Source organism: Hippopotamus amphibius, chromosome 5 (genome assembly GCF_030028045.1).
Source record: "Hippopotamus amphibius kiboko isolate mHipAmp2 chromosome 5, mHipAmp2.hap2, whole genome shotgun sequence".
Taxonomy (NCBI): domain Eukaryota; kingdom Metazoa; phylum Chordata; class Mammalia; order Artiodactyla; family Hippopotamidae; genus Hippopotamus; species Hippopotamus amphibius.
Genome location: NC_080190.1, coordinates 36,384,690 through 36,406,241, shown reverse-complemented (window position 1 = coordinate 36,406,241; position 21,552 = coordinate 36,384,690). Strand labels below are relative to the sequence as shown.

Here is a 21,552-nt window from a genome sequence, read left to right as displayed (position 1 = left end):
TTTTAATTTTATTTATTATTTACTTATTTTTGGCCACATTGGGTTTTGTTGCTTCGTGCGGGCTTTCTCTAGTTGTGGTGAGCGGGGGCTGCTCTTTGTTGCAGTGTGCGGGCGTCTCACTGTGGTGGCTTCTCTTGTTGTGGAGCATGGGCTTCAGTAGTTGCAGTGTGTGGGTTCAGTAGTTGTGCCTCACAGGCTCAGTAGTTGTGGCACACGGGCTTAGTTGCTCTGAGGCACGTGGGATCTTCCCGGACCAGGGATCAAACCCATGTTCCCTGCATTGGCAGGTGGATTCTTAACCACTGCGGCCACCAGGGAAGTCCCTGTGTGTCCTTATAAAAGCTGTTTAGGAGTTTATATTATGTGATTGTTCGGGGCTATTCCCTTACATCCAGTTTCTCAGACTCTATAACAAGATTGTTTGGGTTGCACCTGATAGGAATCTGCCCCAAACTGGTTAAACCAAAAGAAAAAAGAAATCTGTGGGTTTATGTAAGTGAACAGTGCAAGGGTATATTTAGCTTTAAGCACAGCTTGATCCATGTCTCAAACAAAGTCATCAGTTTCTGTCTTTCAGCTTCCTCTGGGTTCTTTAGGCTCCACATTGTGGCTCTCTTGTCAGCAGAGCCTCACACACTCATTTAGCTTCACACTTTTCCTGCCTTCAAGCCCAGTGGAAAAGAAAGTTTGTGTACCAACTTCCCCAGCAAAAATTCTGAAGTTCACTCTAATAAAACCAGCTTTGTGGGCCCAGCCTCCCAATCACTGTAATCTAGGACATGGGATACTCCCTTAAACCAATCTAAGGATTACTCTTCCTGGAGCTGGGGATGTGGGACTAAATGCCTAAATAAACACATACATGGCTGATGTTGGAGGGAAGAGTGGTTTTCCTTAAAAGGTGTGGTATACTTTTTGTTCCTAAAAAGAGAAATCGTGCTGTACATTCAACCACAAGCTTCTACTCTCTCCTCTGTTCTAAGATCTTGAGGAGCTATAAACCCATCATTTTCAAACAACCTCTTTTCTCCTTAAATGGAAGGAGGTGTGGAATTGGAGAATAAATGGCTGAAATAGATTGCATCAAGGAGGGAGTAGGGTATGGGGAAGCAAAGAGGGAAAGCATAATTATAAGACCTTCTTAGGTGATATTCCTGCTCAGCCTATTACAAGTTTTTTGTTTTTTTGTTTTTTAATGAGGGAAGAAAAAATTCCTATACATACTTTGTTCCCTCCCCTCATGTCTTATATGCTGTCTGCCTAAAAACATTCATGTGGCCATTTTTATATGCTTTAATTTCCCATGTACCTGGCCCTTATTTCACAGACTAATATTCTTTCCATATTGCATAGATTAAATTCATGTACCTAGTAAGGTAGTAAATCAGTTAATAAATTCTTTAGAACTTAACATTTTCTGTACTGTTATTTACATTAAAATTATTTAGTGGCTTCCTAAGTGGTGCAGTGGTTAAGAATCTGCCTGCCACTGCAGGGTATACAGGTTTGATCCCTGCCCCAGGAAGATACTACATGCCAAGGAGCAACAAAGCCCGTGAGCCACAACTATTGAGCCCATGTGCCACAACTGTTGAGCCCATATGCCACAACTACTGAAGCCCATGCACCTAGAACCCATGCTCCACAACAAGAGAGGCCACCACAGTGAGGAGCCCACACACCACAGAGTAGGCCCCTGCTCTCAGGAACTAGAGAAGCCCGTGTGCAGCAATGAAGACCAAACACAGCCAATTAAATAAATAAATAAATTTATAAAAAAATAAAATAATTTAGTTATCAGAATCAATTATTTCTACCTTAAGTAAAGCAATTATCCCTTTCACACAGTTTGCCTTCTCTAACCTGTTTGCTTTTTTTTAACCGCCATTTTTCTACACCAGCAGTTCCCAAACTATTGAATATCAGGATCACCTTGAGGGTTGTTAAAACACAGATTTGTAGGCCCTCTTGCTCTAGAGTTTTTTATTTACTAGATCTGGAGTGGAGCCAGAGAATTTGCAAGTTCCCTAGTGATCCTGAACTACTAGTCCCAAGACCTTTGTTTTGAGAATCCCTGTAATAAAATCACTTGCCCCTGCTAATTTCGGCTATCACTTCTCCCTGAAGCTTTTTCTGATCTATGCAAATGGATCCTTCCTCTTCTTATAATGGATATACCTACAGTAATTTCACTGGAACCTTAAATCTCTTTTATCTACTGGATGTAGCCCCAATTAAATTATAGGGTTTTCCAGATAGGTATAATCTTCCATTTATTTTTTGTGCAACCACACGGAACCAGTGAAACTACATAGAATCAGTGAATGCTCAGTAAATGTTGCTGGCAGTTTCTGTAATTTTTAGTTGCTTGCTGGTTTTGTACTATTAGAAGTCTTCATTTCATATAATATTTGTATCTAAGTTATAATTTTTAGATGAAGTAATTTGGTTGTATTATCGGAAATTTATGTATTGTGGGCAATACTGTTTGATCGCAGATGACTATCATAAGATGTACTGTTTTAGCAATTAAAATAAATAGAAAATGGATGTGGTAAGTTGATAGGTGTTGAAAATCAGCGAACTTTTTGAGAGTATTGTTATCAATAAGGGTTCTTTTAATATCTTCTCTATAGGGTAATTTCAGTTAACATCTAATAAGCATTAGCTTCAAAATCCAAATTTGTAAGCTGTATACTATGAATCAAACAATAAAAACCAGGTTATGGGTATTAATGCTTCCAATTAGGTTTAATAAGTTTTCACTGTAAATCATTGTTCAACTACCATATCTACCATAGCTGTGAAATTAGAAAAAAAAAAATCCGCAAGTGCCTCTTTTAAATGTTAGCCAAGTGCCTTCTAAAAAGTAAAACTCTAAAAGTGTTTAGGGGTGAAGTACACTAATGTCTGAAACTTTGAAATGCATTAAAAAATAAGATAGATTGATGAAGGATTATGTAGTAAAGCACATATGTAGCAAAATGATAAGAATTGTAGAATCTAGGTGTTAGGAATACCGGTATTCACCAAACAGTTCACCAAACTTTTTTCAAAAGTTTGAAATTTTTCATATTAAATGTTGGGGAAAAATAAACTTATCCATAATTTATGGGGTTTGTAGCTATACAGATATTTCCATTAGATTGTTATATGAAACTGCCATTTATGTAAGTTAAAAACAGACAAATATTGGCAGTTTCATTTGGTTCAACCTAATATTAAGGTTCTTTACTTTTTTTTTTTCCTGATGACTGGAAATTGGCTTCATTCAAGATTCAGTTCACCTTAATACTGATTAATTATGCTGGTCTACCTGTGCTTAGCTACATACATGTTCCATTGTTGATATGGAAAACTTATAAGAACCTAGAAATCTAGTTTCTAGATATTATGCCTGTATTTTGTTACTGAAATAATACATTTCATTTCCCAGAGGTATACAAATATATTTACAAAATTACCTTGGTTATGGGAAAAATATATACTAACACCTCAAATAACTGGTTTATTTGTTCTATACTTGTCAATTGAAATTTTATGAAAAAAAAACTGTTGAAACCCAGTCAAATCATGGATAGTCGTGATGGTTGACAGTGTGAATGACTTAGTGCTACTGAATTGTAGTCTTACAGATGGTTAAAGTAGTAAATTTTATGTTATGTATATTTTACCACAATAAAATTTAAAAAAATAAGAATGTGGAGGAGGAGGCATTTTTGGATAACCATAAAATAGCATGAGGGCCCAGACAGCTTGGCTGAAGTGGGTCAGAGGGTCAAGCATGCTCTAACAAATGCTACAGAAATACCTACCTCCAGTTTTTACCTAGGTAGGTCATATGAAATCTGGCTAAATTTGAAAGCTGAGTAAAAGTACAATTTTGGATTTTGTTGCCATGTATTCAGTTTAGGGGTTTTTCCCCCCTATTCTAATTGAGAAGTTTTAACTGGCACACACAATTAAAATTCATGTTGTTTCTACAGACTGGAGACCTCACGCATCTATAGTACCTGACTATATAATCTTTCCCACTGAGCATAGTTAAGCTAGTTCTAACAAAAGCCACTTATCTAATTAAGTGAAAAGTGCACAGTAGGTGACAAGCTTTAATTAGCAGTTGTTTCCTATTGTACAAACTTTACCAGTAGTAGAGGGGAGTGAATGGTGTCATTGAGTTAAATTGTATTTGCCTTAATGGAAATTGGTGTCAAAACTTGTGTTAATTGGGAGGAAAAAAATAAGGCATTGCAACCTAATTCCACAAGAACAAATTAGAGTTCATAAAGTACCCTCAAAAGCCAGATGGGAGAATGTTTAAAAATTAACCATCTCAGACTTCCCTGGTGGCGAAGTGGTTAAGAATCCTGCTGCCAGTGCAGGGGACACAGGTTCGAGCCCTGGTCTGGGAAGATCCCATATGTCGCGGAGCAACTAAGCCCATGTGCCACAACTACTGAGCCTGAGTGCCACAACTACTGAAGCCCACGTGCCTAGAGGCCATGCTCTGCGACAAGAGAAGCCACTGCAATGAAAAGCCCATGCACCACAACGAAGTGTAGCCCACACTCGCCACAACTAGAGGAAGCCTGCTGGCAGCAACGAAGACCCAACAATTAAAAATTAATTAATTTTTAAAAAATCTCAATAGAATTTTAATATAGTCATTCCAGACTTGAGACTTCTAGATTTCAAATATAATAACTAGAATTTAATTCCCACAAAAAAGGAAAACCAAGCATACATATAATGGAAACATACAGGCCCAAATTTATCATACCACTGTCCTAAAACAATTTATCCTGTCTTCATCTCCTTTTCCCTTTGTGCTTTTCAATTTAATCATCTTTCTCTCTTATAGTCATACTTTACCAGAAAGAGAAATGAGTGGGGTTTTTTTCTCTCTCTCAGTTGAAAATTGAATGAGACCATATATGAAATCATTTGTGTAATACTTTAGTTTTTCAAGTTCAAGAGGTTAAGAGGTTAATGTTGTTGAAGTGGGAGATACCCTGAATTTCACATATTCCTATACTTGCCTCTCCTCAAAGAATTATTAGGTCTTATAAAAGCACCTTGAGGTTTGTCTCTGATTCATTAGAGAAAGTGCAGAATTACTAGAAAGATGGAGGAAGTTACATAAAAACAAAATTCAGAAAACACAAAATTCTGTAGAAGAATACAAGGAAGAACAAAAAGAAGAAACTACTCTAGTGGAAATGCGTTGGTGGTTTTTCTCCTCAGTCTTTTAATATAGAATTAAAGTTTTTATAACATAGCATAGTAGGCTCATCCCATTAAGTGAGAGCTGCAGTGAGGAGGAGGCTGGGGTGTTAATGATAATGTCATTATTTTCTCTTTTAATTTACAGAAGTTGCTGGGTGTGTTTTGCCACTGATGAAGATGATAGAACAGCTGAATGGGTGAGACCATGCAGATGCAGAGGATCTACAAAATGGGTTCACCAGGCTTGTCTACAGCGCTGGGTGGATGAAAAACAAAGAGGAAACAGTACAGCCAGAGTGGCATGTCCTCAGTGCAATGCTGAATACTTAATAGTTTTTCCAAAGTTGGGTAAGAAGAACCTTAAAACCAACACAAAGATATATATCATGTTATTATATATGACTCTATGATCCTAGGTTTCTTTTTAAGTTACTTATCACTTTGCTTTTTTGTGAATTTCTCTATACCATTTCTGTTGTTTTCTCTCTAAGTGTCAGATATTTATTTGTTTTGCTAACAGTTTACATTATCCTTAATATATCCCCAAATTTATCCTTTTGTCTATGTATTAAATGTTTTCATATTGTTGAGTGGATAAAGAACTTGGACATCTAATTGTGTGGATAAAATCAAGTGACAAAACTATAAAAAGCTGACTAAAGAGCCTTGTTCTCTGGAAACCATTGATGTGGGAGAAGGAAAACAATACTGCGTTCTTTCTAATACTTAGTTCTTCTTTAATTCTTCTATTAAGGAAGAAAAGTAGGGAAATTCAATATTTCATAAAAGACAGTGTTAAACTCATCTTTGGAATCCAGTTTATATGGCTGTCTTTCATGAAAACTGCTTTGCTTTTTCTGTGAATTAGCAAGGCAAGGAATAACCAGTGGTTTTTGAGAATGAGGCTAGCGTTGAAATAAGTGGTAGCAGACTGTTTAAAGGAAGCTGTAACTAAGGCTGATATTTAGTTAGCATGTTACATTACAGCCATATAATCATGAACTGGTGTCTTTCTCTTTGGTGTTTATACCATACCAGTTGTGAAACATTTTTAATATCACCCTTGACTATAATCAAGAGATATATGAAAGCAGTTTGGGTTTTGGGAAGGTCAGAAGGAGAAAATGACTTTGTGGAGGAATAGGGTTTAAGGAGAAATTGGAAATAATTATTAAGATATGTTTTTTCTAGGTGCTATATATATTGAAATCAGACCTTTTTTTTTTAAATAAGGCAACATAAATGCAGATGATGAAGTGACTTTATAATGTGAGAAGATTAATAATAAGGGCAAACAAAATTTCTATAATTGTCTATATTTCTCTACCATAATGCATAGGAAGAAGTGATAGCTTTCTATGAAAGAAAAATAGTGTAGTAGAGAAAGTAGTATTTCTCAGACATTTAGAATATGTGGACCACATTTATGGGTCTTTAAACATGAAAAGCAATTTTGCTGCAGTCTTTCACCACATTGATATCTGGCTCACTAAAGTCAAAGCTGTGGTTTCCTATTTAACTGTTTCTTTTCCTGCTTTTTAGTTCTGCTAAATCAGGTATCTGATTAATCCCACTTTTCAGCTAATCCCACTTTTCAACTATAGGTTGTTGGGAATAGCAGCAAGTATAGGATGATTCTTTTAGATGTTGTAGATATGCAGGTGGATGGATACAAAAATTATTGCAAGAATTCTCACTGAAAACTACCTACAATGTCCGATGAAGCACTGAGTTGACAAATGTATGGCACTCAGCAATGAAGCTGAGTATTTCAGTTTGGAAGATGGCAGTGGGTTGTATTTCAGTTCTAGGGAAATACGTTTTTAGGTCTAGCGTGGTAATTGAATACATTTTTAAAGTATACTAATAATAAGACACTGATTTCATTCTACAGCAAGAAAATGGCTAGATGTTGGAAAAGTCACACTCTTTGGTTAAGCTATGTGTATCATGATTGGGTCTTTGTATTTTATCCTAAAGAATTGTTATTTCACCCTCATATAATAGGTTCAAGCTATTCACTACACTGTATTTCATGTAGATCTGCCACTTGAGTAAGCCACAGATAATGACAGAAATTTTTTACTGACCTTATTAGTGTCATGGGAAAAAAAAATTTATATCCTTCATTTAAATAGTTTTTGTTAGCATCTTTCCTCCTGACAGGATAGAAAAGCAGAGTGTTGTATTTGCTTCTTTTTTCCTGACATAACATGCTGAAGATACCTGCTCAGGGGCTGCAGTTTGAATATTACATTCACAATTTTCCATGCAAGCTTTACCAGACTCAATAGAAGACCTACTGTCAAATGCCAGCTGTTGTCTGTAAATGAAACCATGTGTGAATTGACTTTCAGGTGCTGTGCTCTTCCTTGCTACACATATGACTAGTGCTTTGGCCATATTGATCCTAGTGTACATTTTCAAGTCAAGGTTCAAAGATAATTGTTGGTTAAAGGAAAATCCCTTCTCTAAAGCATGTTTTCATTGATAATGAGAATTGAAATTGTATTTCATGATTTACATATTATGTATATAATTGATTCATACTCTGAATACTAGTGGTTTCTTGTAGCCATGAAACAAAATATTTAAGAGCATACATGTGTTATAGTATCTGTTCTTACTCACTGGATACCACACCTATTATATAATGTCCAGTGGTGTCATCTGATACAGAAATATACCAGTAGATTGTTTTCTTTCTGAGCATATTTGTAATTAATTTTGCAGCTGACCATAGTTATACCTGTTTTTGTTAAAATAAGTTAGTTCCTTTGCAGTTTTTAATCTTTGCTTTCAAAATTCATAATGCAGGTTTTGATTGGTTTACTAGAGTGGTTGAAAATTATATGAATGCTCCAGTGGCTTCTTAGCCCTCTTTTATAATGTTTCAGTTCCAGTTTAGAAATGTGTTATACTTTGATGGGAACAAGGGGGTCCCCCAGTGCAAACTAATAACTTGTAATTCACTGGTCATAGCCCATTGTAAGATCCTACTGTTTTCCCTCTATAAGATCATACCATTTATCATTTATGACATTCTGAATCAAATGTGTTTTTATCACTTTTACTCTTCAATGAACACTTTTGAGGTATTAATTCATTTTCCTAAATTGGGGATTTAACACATTGATAGGAACAACAAAATATATATTTAACCAGTGTAAACAACTCACAATGTCAAAGTTTCTTAGCTAAAACAAACAGTCCTTCTTAACTGTCCTTGTAAAGCATGTGTGACCTTTGGGACAGAACAGTTAAGAACCTAAAAGAACTTCCTTGAAAGTCATAATTAATCTTTTCAGTTTATGAAATGTTTGTGATCAAAGTTTTTATCACCTTTTTTTAAATCGAATTGTCTGTAGTAAACCAGTTAATTGATTGCCCAAATGACACTTAGGAAACACTGGCCAGAAGTAATAAAAGACGAGAAAAGATGCAGAGAGAAAGAGCTGATGGTTAACATTCTATGAGATGACCTCTGTGTAAGCAGGTATTAAAAGTTTTCATATGGATTTAACCTCAGTCTGTCTGGCTAGCTGGCCAAAGTCTGCATCTTTTCTGATACTTAGTTGCAGCCAGAATGGAAGAATGGAGGCAAATGTATATTCATGAAAAACTTAGAGGATTCATCAGACTTTCATTCCTCTCATTATTTGCTACCCATGTTAGGGTTTGCTTTCTTCTAATGAGTTAGGACAGTTGTATGTATGCAGAGCTATAGCTACTTAAAGAACCTTAGCCCCCCCCCCCCCCAGTTATAATTAATCAGATCTGCATTTTCATGAGATCATTTGATAATTTATGTGCACATTAAAGTTAAGACGCATTGATTTAAAACATAAAGGGAACACAGCTGAAAAAAGTTTCTTTCATTAAAAATAAAATACTTCCATGAAGTTTAAGACCAGATAGTTACTTTGTTAGCTAAACAAAAGGATTCAGAGGAGAGAATTTCAAGGGCAGAGTTCTTGATTCCCAAAGGTAGCAGAGACTGATTCACATTAAATTACTTTTCTTTCATGTCTTTCAATGATGTTTTATAGTTTTCAGTGTACAGGTCTCTTCTTTTGTTAAATTTATTCCTAAGTATTTCATTCATTTTTCTTTTTTAATTTTTTTTAATTGAAGTATAGTTGCTACACAATATTATATGTTACAGGTGTACAGTCAAAAATAAGACAAGGATGTCCTTACCACTTCCATTTAACATTGTTCTGGAGTTTGTAGCCAGGGCAACTACAAGTTTTAAAGATTATACTCCATTTATAGTTATTATAAAATATTGGCTGTATTCCCTGTGTTGTATCCTTGTAGCTTATTTTATGCCTAATAGTTTATACTTTACTCCCCAAACTTAGTTTTGTTAAATTTCTTCCTAAGTATTTCATTCTTTTTGATGTTATTTTTATTATTTTTTTAAATAAATTTATTTATTGGCTGCATTGGGTCTTCATTGCTGTGTGCAGGCTTTCTCTAGTTGCGGCGAATGGGGGCTACTCTTCGTTGTGGTGCGCGGGCTTCTCGTTGCGGAGCACAGGCTCTATGCGCATGGGCTTCAGTAGTTGTGGCTCACAGGCTTAGTTGTTCCGCCACATATGAGATCTTCGCGGACCAGGGATGGAACCCATGTCCCCTGCACTAGCAGGTGGATTCTTAACCATTGAACCACCAGGGAAGTCCCTGATGCTATTTTAAATGCAGTTGTTTTCTTAATTTTATTTTCAGATTGTTTATTGCAAGTGTATAGAATACAGTTGATTTTTGTATTTTGATCTCATATCCTGCAGCCATGCTGATCTCATTTAATAGTTCTTATAGTATTTTAGTGCATTGCTTAGGATATCCTCTATACAAGATCATGTCATCTGTGAATCAAGACAGTTTTACTTCATCTTTTCCAATCTGGTTGCTTTTATTTCATTCTCTTGCCTAGTTGCCCTGGCTACAAACTCCAGAACAATGTTAAATGGAAGTGGTAAGGACATCCTTGTCTTATTTTTGATCTTAGGGCAAAATCAGTCCTTTTTTTTTTTTTTTTTGGTCTGCATTGGGTCTTAGTTGCAGCAGATGGGATCTTCCTTGTGGCATGCAGGGTCCTCAGCTGTGGAGCACGGGCTCCTCGTTGTGGCAGATGGGCTTCTCTCTAGTTGTGGTGCACGGACTCCAGAGAGTGTGGGCTCTGTAGTTGTGGCATGTGGGCTTGGTAGTTGTGGTGCGAGGGCTTAGTTGCCCCATGGCATGTGGGATCTTAGTTCCCCCAACCAGGGGTCGAACCCACGTCCCCTGCATTGGAAGGCAGATTCTTAACCTCTGGACTACCAGGGAAGCCCCGCAAAAAAAACCCTTCACTGTTAAGTATGTTACCTCTGGGTTTTTCATAGCCTTTATCTGGTTGAAGGTGTTCCCTTCCATTTCTAGTTTGTTGAGTGTTTCTTACCATGAAAGGGTGTTTGTCAGATGTTTTTCCCAAGGCTACTGAGGTGATCGTGTGGTTTTTGTCCTTTATGCTATGGATATTACAGTAATTGATTTTCATATGTTAAACCAACTTTGCCTTCCTGGGATAAATTCTACTTGGTGTTGGTGTATAATCCATTTTAGATGTTGCTGGATTTGGTTTGCTAGTATTTTGAGAATTTTTCTGTCTATGGATATTGGCCTGTAGTTTGTTTGTTTGTTTGTTTTGTGGTATCTCATTTAGCTTTGTAAATTTATTTATTTTATTGGCTGTGTTGGGTCATTTTTGCTGTGCGCGGGCTTTCTTTTTAGTTGAGGTGGTGGGGGCTACTCTTCATTGTGGTGCGCGGGCTCCTCACTGCCGTGGCTTCTCTTGTTGTGGAGCACAGGCTCTAGGAGCGTGGGCTTCAGTAGTTGCAGTACATGGGCTCAATAGTTGGGGCTCACGAGCTCTAAAGCGCAGGCTCAGTAGCTGTGGGGCACGGGCTTAGTTGCTCCGCGGCATGTGGGATCTTCCTGGCGCAGGGATCAAACCCGTGTCCCCTGCATTGGCAGGCGGATTCTCAACCACTGCACCACCTAGGAAGCCCCAGCCTGTAGTTTTCTTGTGATGTCTTTCAGTAGTTTGAGTATTAAGCAATATCAGTCTCAGAATGAGTTGGGGTGTGGTCTCTCCTCACGTTTTTGGGAAAGAATTTGTGAAGGATTTGTGTTAATTCTTCTTTAAGTGTTTGATGGTAGTGAATCCATCTGGTCCTGGGCCTTTTTTTTTTTTTCCTGATAAGTTTGATGTTAATGTCCCCCCTTTCATTCATGACCTTATTTTAGTATTATGAATCTTCTTTTTTCTTGATCAGTCTAGTGTTAATTTTGTTGATCTTTTCAAAGACCCAACTTATAATTTCATTGTTTTTTCTTTTTCCACTTTCTATTTCATTTATTTCCACTCTAATCTTCATGCTTTCCTTCTTTCTGCTTGGTTTGGGTTTAGTTTGCTTTTCTTTTTCTAGTTTCTTAAGGTATAAGTTTAGGTTATGGGTTTGAGTTTTTTTTTTTTAACAGACTATATTTTAGAGCAGTTCGCAGCAAAATTGAGAGGAAGGTACAAAAATATCCCATATACCCCCTGCCTCCTCACATGTATAGCCTCCTGCATTGTCAACATGTTTCACCAGGGTGATACATTTCTTACAATTGATGAACTTATATTGACACATCACTTCTACCTAAAGTCCATAGTTTACATTAGGGTTCACTCTTGCTGTTGTACATTCTATGGATGTGGCCAAATATATAAGGACGTGTATCCACCATTACAGTGTAGTAGTATTTTCACTGCACTGAAAATCCACCTGTTCATCCCATCCTCCTCCCTAAACCCTGACAACCACTGATGTTTTTGTCTTCATAGTCTTGCCTTTTTCAGAAGGTCGTGTAGTTGGAATCATACAGTATGTAGCCTTTTCAGATTGGTTTCTTTCACTTAATAATATATATTTAAAGTTTATCCATGTCTTTCATGGCTTAATAGTTCATTTCTTGTTAACACTGAATGATATCCCATTATCTGAACATACCACAGCTTATTTATCGATTTGCTTACTGAAGGACCTCTTGTTGCTTCCAGGTTTTGGCAATCACAGATAAAGCTGCAGTACACATCTGTGTGCAGGTTTTTGTGTGGACATATATTTTTAACTTATTTAGGTAAATAACAAGCAGTGTAATTGCTGGATCATGTGGTAAGAGTATGTTTAGTTTTGTAAGAAACTACCAAATTGTCTTTCAGAGTGGCTGTACATTTTGCATTCTGACCAGCAATAAATTCCTGTTGTTCTGCATCCTTGTCAGCACTTGCTATTGTCAGTGCTTTGGATTTTAGCCATTTATATCTCATTGTTTTTTTTGTTTGTTTGTTTTTATTGGCACACAGGCTTAGTTGCTCTGCGGCATGTGGGATCTTCCTGGAGCAGGGATCAAACCTGTGTAACCTGCATTGGCAGGCAGATTCTTAACCACTGCGCCACCTAAGAAGCCCTATATCTCATTGTTTTAATTTGCAATTCCCTAATGACATAGATGTTAAACATCTTTTCATATGTTTATTACCAATCTTATATCCTCTTTGATAAGGTGTCTGTTAAGTCTTTTGATCATTAAAAAAATCAGTTTTCTTTTTATTCCTTAAAGATTTTTTACATTTATTTTTGGGTGTATTGGGTATTTGTTGCTCTGCACGGGCTTTCTCTCTAGTTGTGGCGAGCGGGGGCTACTCTTTGTTGCAGTACACAGGCTTCTCATTGCAGTGGCTTCTCTTGTTGAGGAGCACAGGCTCTAGGCGTGGGCTCAGTAGTTGTGGCTTGTGGGCTCTAGAGCACAGGCTTAGAAGTTGTGGCGCACAGGCTTAGTTGTTCCATGGCATGTGGGATCTTCTTGGACCAGGGATCAAACCCGTGTCCCCTGCATTGGCAGGCAGATTCTTAACCACTGTGCCACCAGGGAAGTCCCATTGTTTTCTTATTGTTGAGTTTTAAATGTTCTTTGTGTATTTTGGATAATAGTTCTTTATAGGGTATATCTTCTGCAAATACTTTTTCCCAGTCTGTAACTTTGTCTTCTCATTCTCTTGATCTTTCTTCTTTTTTTAATGTCGTCATTTACAGCTGTAAATTTCCCTCTAAGCACTGCTTGGATTTCTTCTTTGACCTGTTGATTATTTTAGAGTGTGTTGTTTAATTTTCACATATTTGTAAGCTTCTCAAATGCCCTTATCTTAATTCCATTGTCATCAAAGAACATACTTTGATATCTGCTCTTTTGAATGATTGACTTGTTTTATGGCCTAGCAAGCTTTATCCTGGCAAATGTTCCATGTGCACTTGAGAAGATGTGTATTCTGTTGGTGGTGGTGGTGGTACAGTGTGATATAAATATCTGGTTGACTCATACAGTTTTGAAGCTTTCTGTTTCCTTGTTGATCTTATACCTATTCTTCATTGAAAGTGGGCTATTGAAGTCTACAGCTATTGTTAAATTGTCTGTTTCTCCAGTTCTGTCCATTTTTGCTTCATTTATTTTGGACTCTGTGGTTAGGTGCATAAATGTTCCTCATTGTTATGTCTTCGTGGTGGATTGTCCCTTTTACCATTATAAAATGACCTTTGTTTCTAGGAACAATTTTTGTCTTAAAATTGATTTCAACTGATACCAGTGTTGCCACTTCCACTCTTTTATGTAAATTCTTAGATTACTTTCAGGTTAAATTTTTTTTAATATAAGTTTATTTATTTATTTGTTTGTTTGTTTATTGGCTGCTTTGGGTCTTTGTTGCTGCACACAGGCTTTCTCTAGTTGTGGCGAGTGGGGGCTATTCTTTATTATGGTGTGCAGGCTCCTCATTGCTGTGGCTTCTCTTGTTGCAGAGCATGGGCTCTAGGCACGTGGGCTTCAGTAGTTGTGGTACACGGGCTCAATAGTTGTGGCACATGGGCTTAGTTGCTGCAAGGCGTGTGGGATCGTCCCAGAGCAGGGCTTGAACCCAGGTCCCCTGCATTAGCAGGCAGGTTCTTAACCACTGTGCCACCTAGGAAGTCCCTCAAGTTAAATTCTATTACAGCTTTGTTTTTTATTTCTTTATTTTATTGTCCTCAACTAAGCATTAATTCAAACTTCTATGTAGAGTTGAAGATAATTAACAATTAACCTCAAAACCTCCTTAAATGTTAAGTGGAGTGTAAAACTTAGAAGGAAAAGATAGTCACTAGGAATGATGAGGAGTGATTCCTGGGAGAAACCTTTCCTAGGAAACCTAGCAAATAAAATTAATAGTTGTTACTATTTTATTTTACAATATTTTCTTTTCATGACTCCAGCTAACTTTATTTTTGGTCCCAAGTCAGGTCTTCCAAAGGGCTTCCCAGCCAGTCACTTCACCGAGTCTTCTGCAGTCACCACTTCCTTGGGAGGCCTTGTGGTCACTCCAACCCTTGACGACGTCTGGTACCACCCTCTCCTGTCACCTGGTCTCTGGTTTCTGTCCAAAGGCCTCAACCAAGAGGTCAAAGCATAGCTACCAGTTTGAAGGTGCCCTCAGGCTTCGCAGGAACCACATGGACAAAAGTCTTGTAGAGCACAGCCCCCTCAGGCAGCCTGGTGACCAGATGCACAGCCTCTGAGTTGCTGGGACTGGGCACGTAAACAGGAGCCAGGATTTTAAATTGCTGAATTTCTTGTTACTGTGAATCAGCTACCAGGCCTCATATGAATAAGAAATAGCTTCATGTACCATAAGAACTAGTAGGAATAATGTGAATTTAAATTTATTTGAGGTACTGTTAATAAATTACACGATATATAAACAAAGCTTTTCTGTGATTTGATACTATTGGAGTCAAAGGAGAAACATGGCCGAGAAGCAAAATGATGGCAAGCTGCTTGAAATAACAAATGGTCTATTCTCTTTTCCCTTTGTCTTGATATTTACCTTGCTGGAAATGGAAAGTAATAGTAGATATGTGAAAGAAAATATGCAGCACCTACAGTATCTCATAGGCAGTATTTTCTTTTAACTCTTTTAAATGTTTATGTTTATGTATTTTCTCTCCAGAGAATACATTCACATGGACCAAAATTGAAAGTAGGGTATTTAATGAAAAGTCTTTTTACCATGTCCACCAACCATGATGTCACGTAAATTTCCTTACTTCGTGGCAACCACTGTTGTAAGTCTCTGGTGTTTCATTCCAGAGTGTTTCTCTTTTTCTTTTCTCTTTCTTTTCTTTCTCTTTCTTTCTCTCTGTCTCCTCTCCCTGTCTCTCTCTCTCTTTCTCCCCGCGCCCGCCCTTCTTCTCCACTTCCTCACTAAACATACACGTAACACAGAATCTACAAACATTAGGGTAGAGTTAAAGGAACAGACAAGGGATAGGGAATTATCCAGTGATCAGCAAATATGGGAACCATTTCCATTTCCATTCCTAGGTCTGATGGTATAAGGGAAGGGATCTGTTAACAAAACTTGACAAGGGCTTTGGCAGAGGGAAAAAGGCTGTTCAACAGGACCTGTGTACAAAGAGGGAGCCGGGCGGGGGTGGGGGGGAGGATTGCCATAACACTTTTACTACCCTCTCATTTTCTAGCCAATCCACTCATTGTTTGAACACATCAGAAGCTAGAGGGCAAGATTACCTAGAGGATGCAGCTTGTTTGGTCGGCCTCCCAATGCACAGCAGCGTGGAGAAAGAGGAGTAAACCTGGAGAGGCAAACAGAATATTGAGCACAATTAGGTTATATGTCAATATATTCTAGACTAGTATACTATACATCATGTTCTGTGCTTGCTTTTTTTTTCTTAGCAATATGTGGTAGATACCATTTTATATTAGTATATAAAGAGCTTTCTTTTTCTTTTTAATTGTATAGTATTGTTACATAGATGTATGGTTATATAACCGGTCTCCTAATGATGGACATACAGGCTGTTTGTAATCTTTTACTACTACAAAAAGTGCTGTCATAAACAACTATGTTAAATAATTTTACACATGTGCAAATATTTCTGTAAGATAAATGACTAGAGTGGAATTGCTGTTAAGTCAAAGGGTATGTGCAGTTATAACATTAATAGATATCATCAATTTAGCTTTTGTAGAGATTATGTCCATTTAATCTTCCCAACAGTGTATTGGAGTACCTGCTTTTCCGTTGTCTTTGCCAACATGCTGCTATCAATATACAGAACTAATTATATCTGCTGCCTTAGCATTGATCAAAGCTCAGCAGAATGTTCACTCAGGTATTTTTTTCTTTTATTATGGAATTTCATTTGTTGAGAAAGAATGTATCATAACTACATATGAGGAATAATGACTAATAAACTATCATCCATTTACCTATCCCTCAGGTTTAGAAATATAATATCCTGGTGATTTCAACTTTTTATCATTAAATAATGACTATTTTAACTATAAGAATTTTTTTTTAACTTAAACTTCTATATAATATAGACATGATAATATAGAATACAGTTGACCCTCAGTATCTGCAGGAGGTTGGTTCCAGGACCCCTGCAGATACCAAAATCCATGGATGTGCAAGTCCCTTATATAAAATGGCATAGTATTTGCATATAATTTATACACATACTACTATATACTTTAAATCACCTCTAGATTACTCATAATATCTAATACATTGTAAATAGTAAGTAAATAGTTGCTGGTGTGCAGCACATTTGAGTTTTGCTTGGGGGAACTTTCTGGAATTTTTTCCCCCAGATATTTTCAATCTGCAGTTAGTTGAATCCACAGATGCAGAATTGGAGGGCCAGCTGTAGAATGAAAATATAGCTATACCAGCTTTCCTAAAATTGATTTGTTATTTTAGGACAGTTTTTGATTTACAGGAAAATTGCAAAGATAGTTCAGAGAGTTCCCATATATCCCATATCCAATTTCCTCTATTATTAACATCTTATGTAGTATGGTATGTTTGTTATAATTAATGCACCAATACTGATATTATTATTAACTGAAGTTCATACTTTATTTAGGTTTTCTTAATATTTCCCAAATGTCCTTATTCTGTTCTAGGATCCTGTTCAGGATATCATATTACTTTAGTCATGTCTCCTTAATGCTCCTCTTGACTGTAACAGTTTCTCAGACTTTCCTTGTTTTTGATGATCTTGACAGTTTTGAGGAATACTGGTTAGATGTTTTACAGAATGTCTCACAGTTGGGATCTGTCTGATGTTTTTCCCATTACCTACTGGGGTTATGAGTTTTAGGGTATAAGACCACAGAGACGAAGTGGCATTTTCATCACATCACATCACAGGCACATACTATCAATATTACTTATCACTCATGATACTGACCTTGATCATCTCAGTAAGGTTGTGTTTGTCAGGTTTTTTCACTGTAAAGTTACTCTTTTTCCCCCTTTCAAACCAGTTTTTTTTTATGTTGTTGCATTTGCTTATCTTTTCTCATGCATTTATTTTCAATTCATCTGAATTCTTTTGTAAATAAGGGTAAACTTATTGTGATACTCCTATAATTGGATTTTTACTGTCAAATTTTATGCATTCTATTTGTCCTTTTTTCTCTTTTTTTCCCCTTCAGTTGACGATCTTCTGGATTGAAATGCTTTTTCCTCTGATACTATATTTGCCCCTGTACTAGTTTTTAAGTTTTATATCTTACTTTCCTTTTTAAGTGACTACCTTTGAAAAGTCTTAGCTTTGTCTCTTCAAATACTGCTTCTCCCCCATTCTCTGTTCTTATATTCTAGACCTCTGATTAGGGTTATGTTAGACATTTTCATTTTTTTTTTATAAATTTATATATTTATTTACGTATTGACTGCATTAGGTCTTCGTTGCTATGCATGGGCTTTCTCTAGTTGCAGTGAGCGGGAGCTGTTCTTCATTGTAGTATGCAGGCTTCTCATTGTGGTGGCTTCTCTTGTGGAGCAGGGGCTCTAGGTGTGTGCACTTCAGTAGTTGTGGCACATAGGATCAGTAGTTGTGGCTAGCGGGCTCTAAAGCTCAGGCTCAGTGGTTGTGGTGCACGGGCTTAGTGCTCCACAGCATGTGGAATCTTTCCGGACCACCCGAGTTACCTGCATTGGCAGGGGGATTCTTAACCACTGTGCCACCAGGGAAGTCCCTAGACATTTTTCATTTTATGTTTCATGTCTCTTCTATGTTTTTCATCTTTTGGTCTCTGTGCTGTAACATTATAATTTCTTAGCCAGTTCTCAAATTCCTTCTTGAGCAGTGCCTAATCTGTGGGTGTTTTCCCCCCATATGTTCTAGTTGTTTCTTAAATGTGCCTGGTCATTTTTTATAGTCTCTTGCTTCTTGTTCATTTATAATTATGTGGTATTTTATTATATAGTTTTTATGATCAGATTGAGAATTCCATTATCTAGTCTTCGGTAGCCTAATCTGTTGTTTTTCTTCTGGCTCTTGCCCGTGATAGTTATTTCTCTTGAGTGTGGGAATTGTGTTTATATTTGTAGGCTGTGAATATCCTAAAAGTGAAGGAACTCCGGGAATGATTTGCATTTGCTGTTGGTAGACGCCAAGGAATGTTGCTAATCTGGGATTGCTTTAATATCTGAGTTTGGGTTTTCTCCCATAGCACAGACAGATTTCTAACCTGAAATCAGCATGCCAGTAAAACTGAGTATTTTAGCTTTTCCTTCTAATTTTTTCATTGAAGAAGAAGGTTATCTGTCATCATAGAATTTCCCATGTGGGGGTTTTGTTATTACTCATACCAAGAATATTTGGGTAATATGTTGCTTTTATTCCTTACATTTCTTATATACTGGTTAGATCTCATTGATGAGGTTATGTGTGATTTTTTTTTTCAAGAATATTTCATAGATGGTTTTGTGTACTTTTTACCTCAAAACATGAGGTACATAATGTGTAGTTGTCTTTCAAAGAAGAGACATTACAACTGACACTTCAGAAATACAAAGGATCTTAAGAAAGTACTGTGAGCAGTTGTATGCCAAGAAGTTGGATAACCTGGAAGTAAAGGATAAATTCCTAGAAACATAAAACCTACGAAGACTGAATCATAAAGACGTAAAAAATGTGAACAGACTGATAACAACTAAGGAGATCATAAAGCTCCCAACAAAGAAAAGCCCAGGACCAGGTGGTTTCACTGGTGAATTATGCCAAACATTTAAGGAAGAATTAACGCCAATCCTTCTCAAACTCTTTAAAATTAAAGAGGAAGGAACATTCCCAAACTCATTTTATAAGGCCAGCATTACCCCAATACCAAAGCCAGGTACGGACATTATAAGACAATTACAAGCCAGTATCCCTGGTGAATATAGATGTAAAAATTCTCAACAAAATATTAGCAAACCAAATTCAGCATATTAAAGGATCAAACACTATGATTAAGTGGGATTTATCCCTGGAATGCAAGGGTGGTTGATTATCTGTATAGCAATCAGTGTGATATACCACATTAATACAATGAAAGGTAAAAATATTATTATCTCTGCATCTCTTATTATCTGCAGGATGCAGAAAAGCATTTGACAGAATTCAACATCCTTTCATGATAAAAACTACTAACAAATTGGATATAGAAGGACGTACCTCAGCATGATAAAGGCTATATATGACAAACCCACAGCTAACATCATAGGCAGTGTACCCACTAAGATCAAAAACAAGACAAGGGTGTCTGTTCTCACCACTTCTATTCAACATAATACTGGAAGTCCTACCCAGAGCAATTAGTCAAGAAAAAAAAAAATAAAAGAATCAGAAAGAAAGAAGTAAAATTGTCTTTGCTTACAGATGATATGATCTTATATGCAGAAAATCCTAAAGAGTCCACCAAAAGGCTGTTAGAACTAATAAATGAATTCATTAAAGTTGCAAGATACAAAATCAACATAAAAATCACTTGTGTTTCTATATATACACTAAACTATCTGAAAAAGAGATAAAATAATCCAATTTATAATACCAAAAATAATAAAATACTTAGGAATAAAACAAAATTTCAAAACATTGATGTAAGAAATTAAAGAAGACACAAATAAATGAAAAGCTATCTCGTGTTCATGGATTGGAAGGATTAATTCTGTTAAAATGTCCTTACTACCCAAAACCATCTATATATTTAATGTAATCCCTAAAAGTCCAATGGCAATTTTCACAGAAGTAGGAAAAATAATCCTAAAATTGTATGGAACTACAAAAGACCCCAAATAGCCAAAGCAATCCTGAGAGAGAAGAACAAAGCAAGTGGCATCACATTTACTGATTTAAACTTTATTACAAAGCCATAATAATCAAAGCAATATGCTACTAGTGTAAAAAGACACGTAGTCCAATGGAACAGAATTGAGAGCCCAGAATTAAACCCACACATATGTGTTCAACTAATATTTGACGAGGGAGCCAAGACTACCCAGTGAGGGAAGAATTGTCTCTTCAATAAGTGGTGTTGGGAAAACTGAATACTTACATGCAAAAGAATGAAATTGGGCCCTTATCTTATGCCACTCACAAAAATTAACTTGATTTAATGAATTAGAGATTTAAATTTAAGACCAGAAACTATAAAAGTTCTAGACTAAAACATAGTAAAGTGTCCTTGACATTGATCTTGGCAGTGATTTTTTGGATATGACACCAAAAGCACAAGCAACAAAAGCAAAAATAAACAAGTTGGACTATATCAAACTAAAGAGCTTCTGCACAGCAAAAGAAACAGTTACCAAAATGAAAAGGTAACCTACGGAATGAGAAAATATTTGGAAATCATCTATCTGATGGGGGATTAATATCCAAAATGTAAGGAATTCATACTACTCAATATCCGAAAACAAAAACCATATACAATTTTAAAAATGGATGAAGATCTTGAATAGAAAATTTTCCATAGAAGACATACAAATGGTCAACTGATATGTGAAGAGATGCTCAACATCACTAATCATTGGGGAAATGGAAATCAAAACCACGAGATGTTGCCTCACATCTGTTAGAATGGCTATTAACAAAAACACAATAGACAAGTTGTTAAGGCTGTGGAGAAAAGTGTACTGTGTGCACTGTTTGTGGGTACAGCCACTATGGAAAACTATATGGAGAGTACTAAGAAAAATTTATTAACTATTGTGTGATCCAGCAATCCCACTTCTGAGTAGATATCCGAAGAAATGAAATCACTGTCTGGAAGAGATACCTACACCCCCATGTTCACTGCAGCATTATTCACAATAGCCAAGACATGGAAACAGGCTAAGTGTCCATCGACGGATGAATGGGTAAAGAAAGTGTGTGTGTATATACAGTAGAATATTCAACCTTT

The 21,552-nt window shown here is 36.6% G+C and overlaps 1 protein-coding gene across 1 annotated transcript in view; it reads left to right on the top strand.

Moving 5' to 3' along the window:
- Window positions 1-21,552, top strand: part of MARCHF5 (membrane associated ring-CH-type finger 5) — a 62,226-nt gene that overhangs the window by 15,959 nt on the left and 24,715 nt on the right. Inside the window, exon 2 of the mRNA XM_057735724.1 lies at window positions 5,372-5,574. Within this exon, the coding sequence (XP_057591707.1) occupies window positions 5,372-5,574 (203 nt within the window). The remainder of the gene's footprint in view (window positions 1-5,371; window positions 5,575-21,552) is intronic.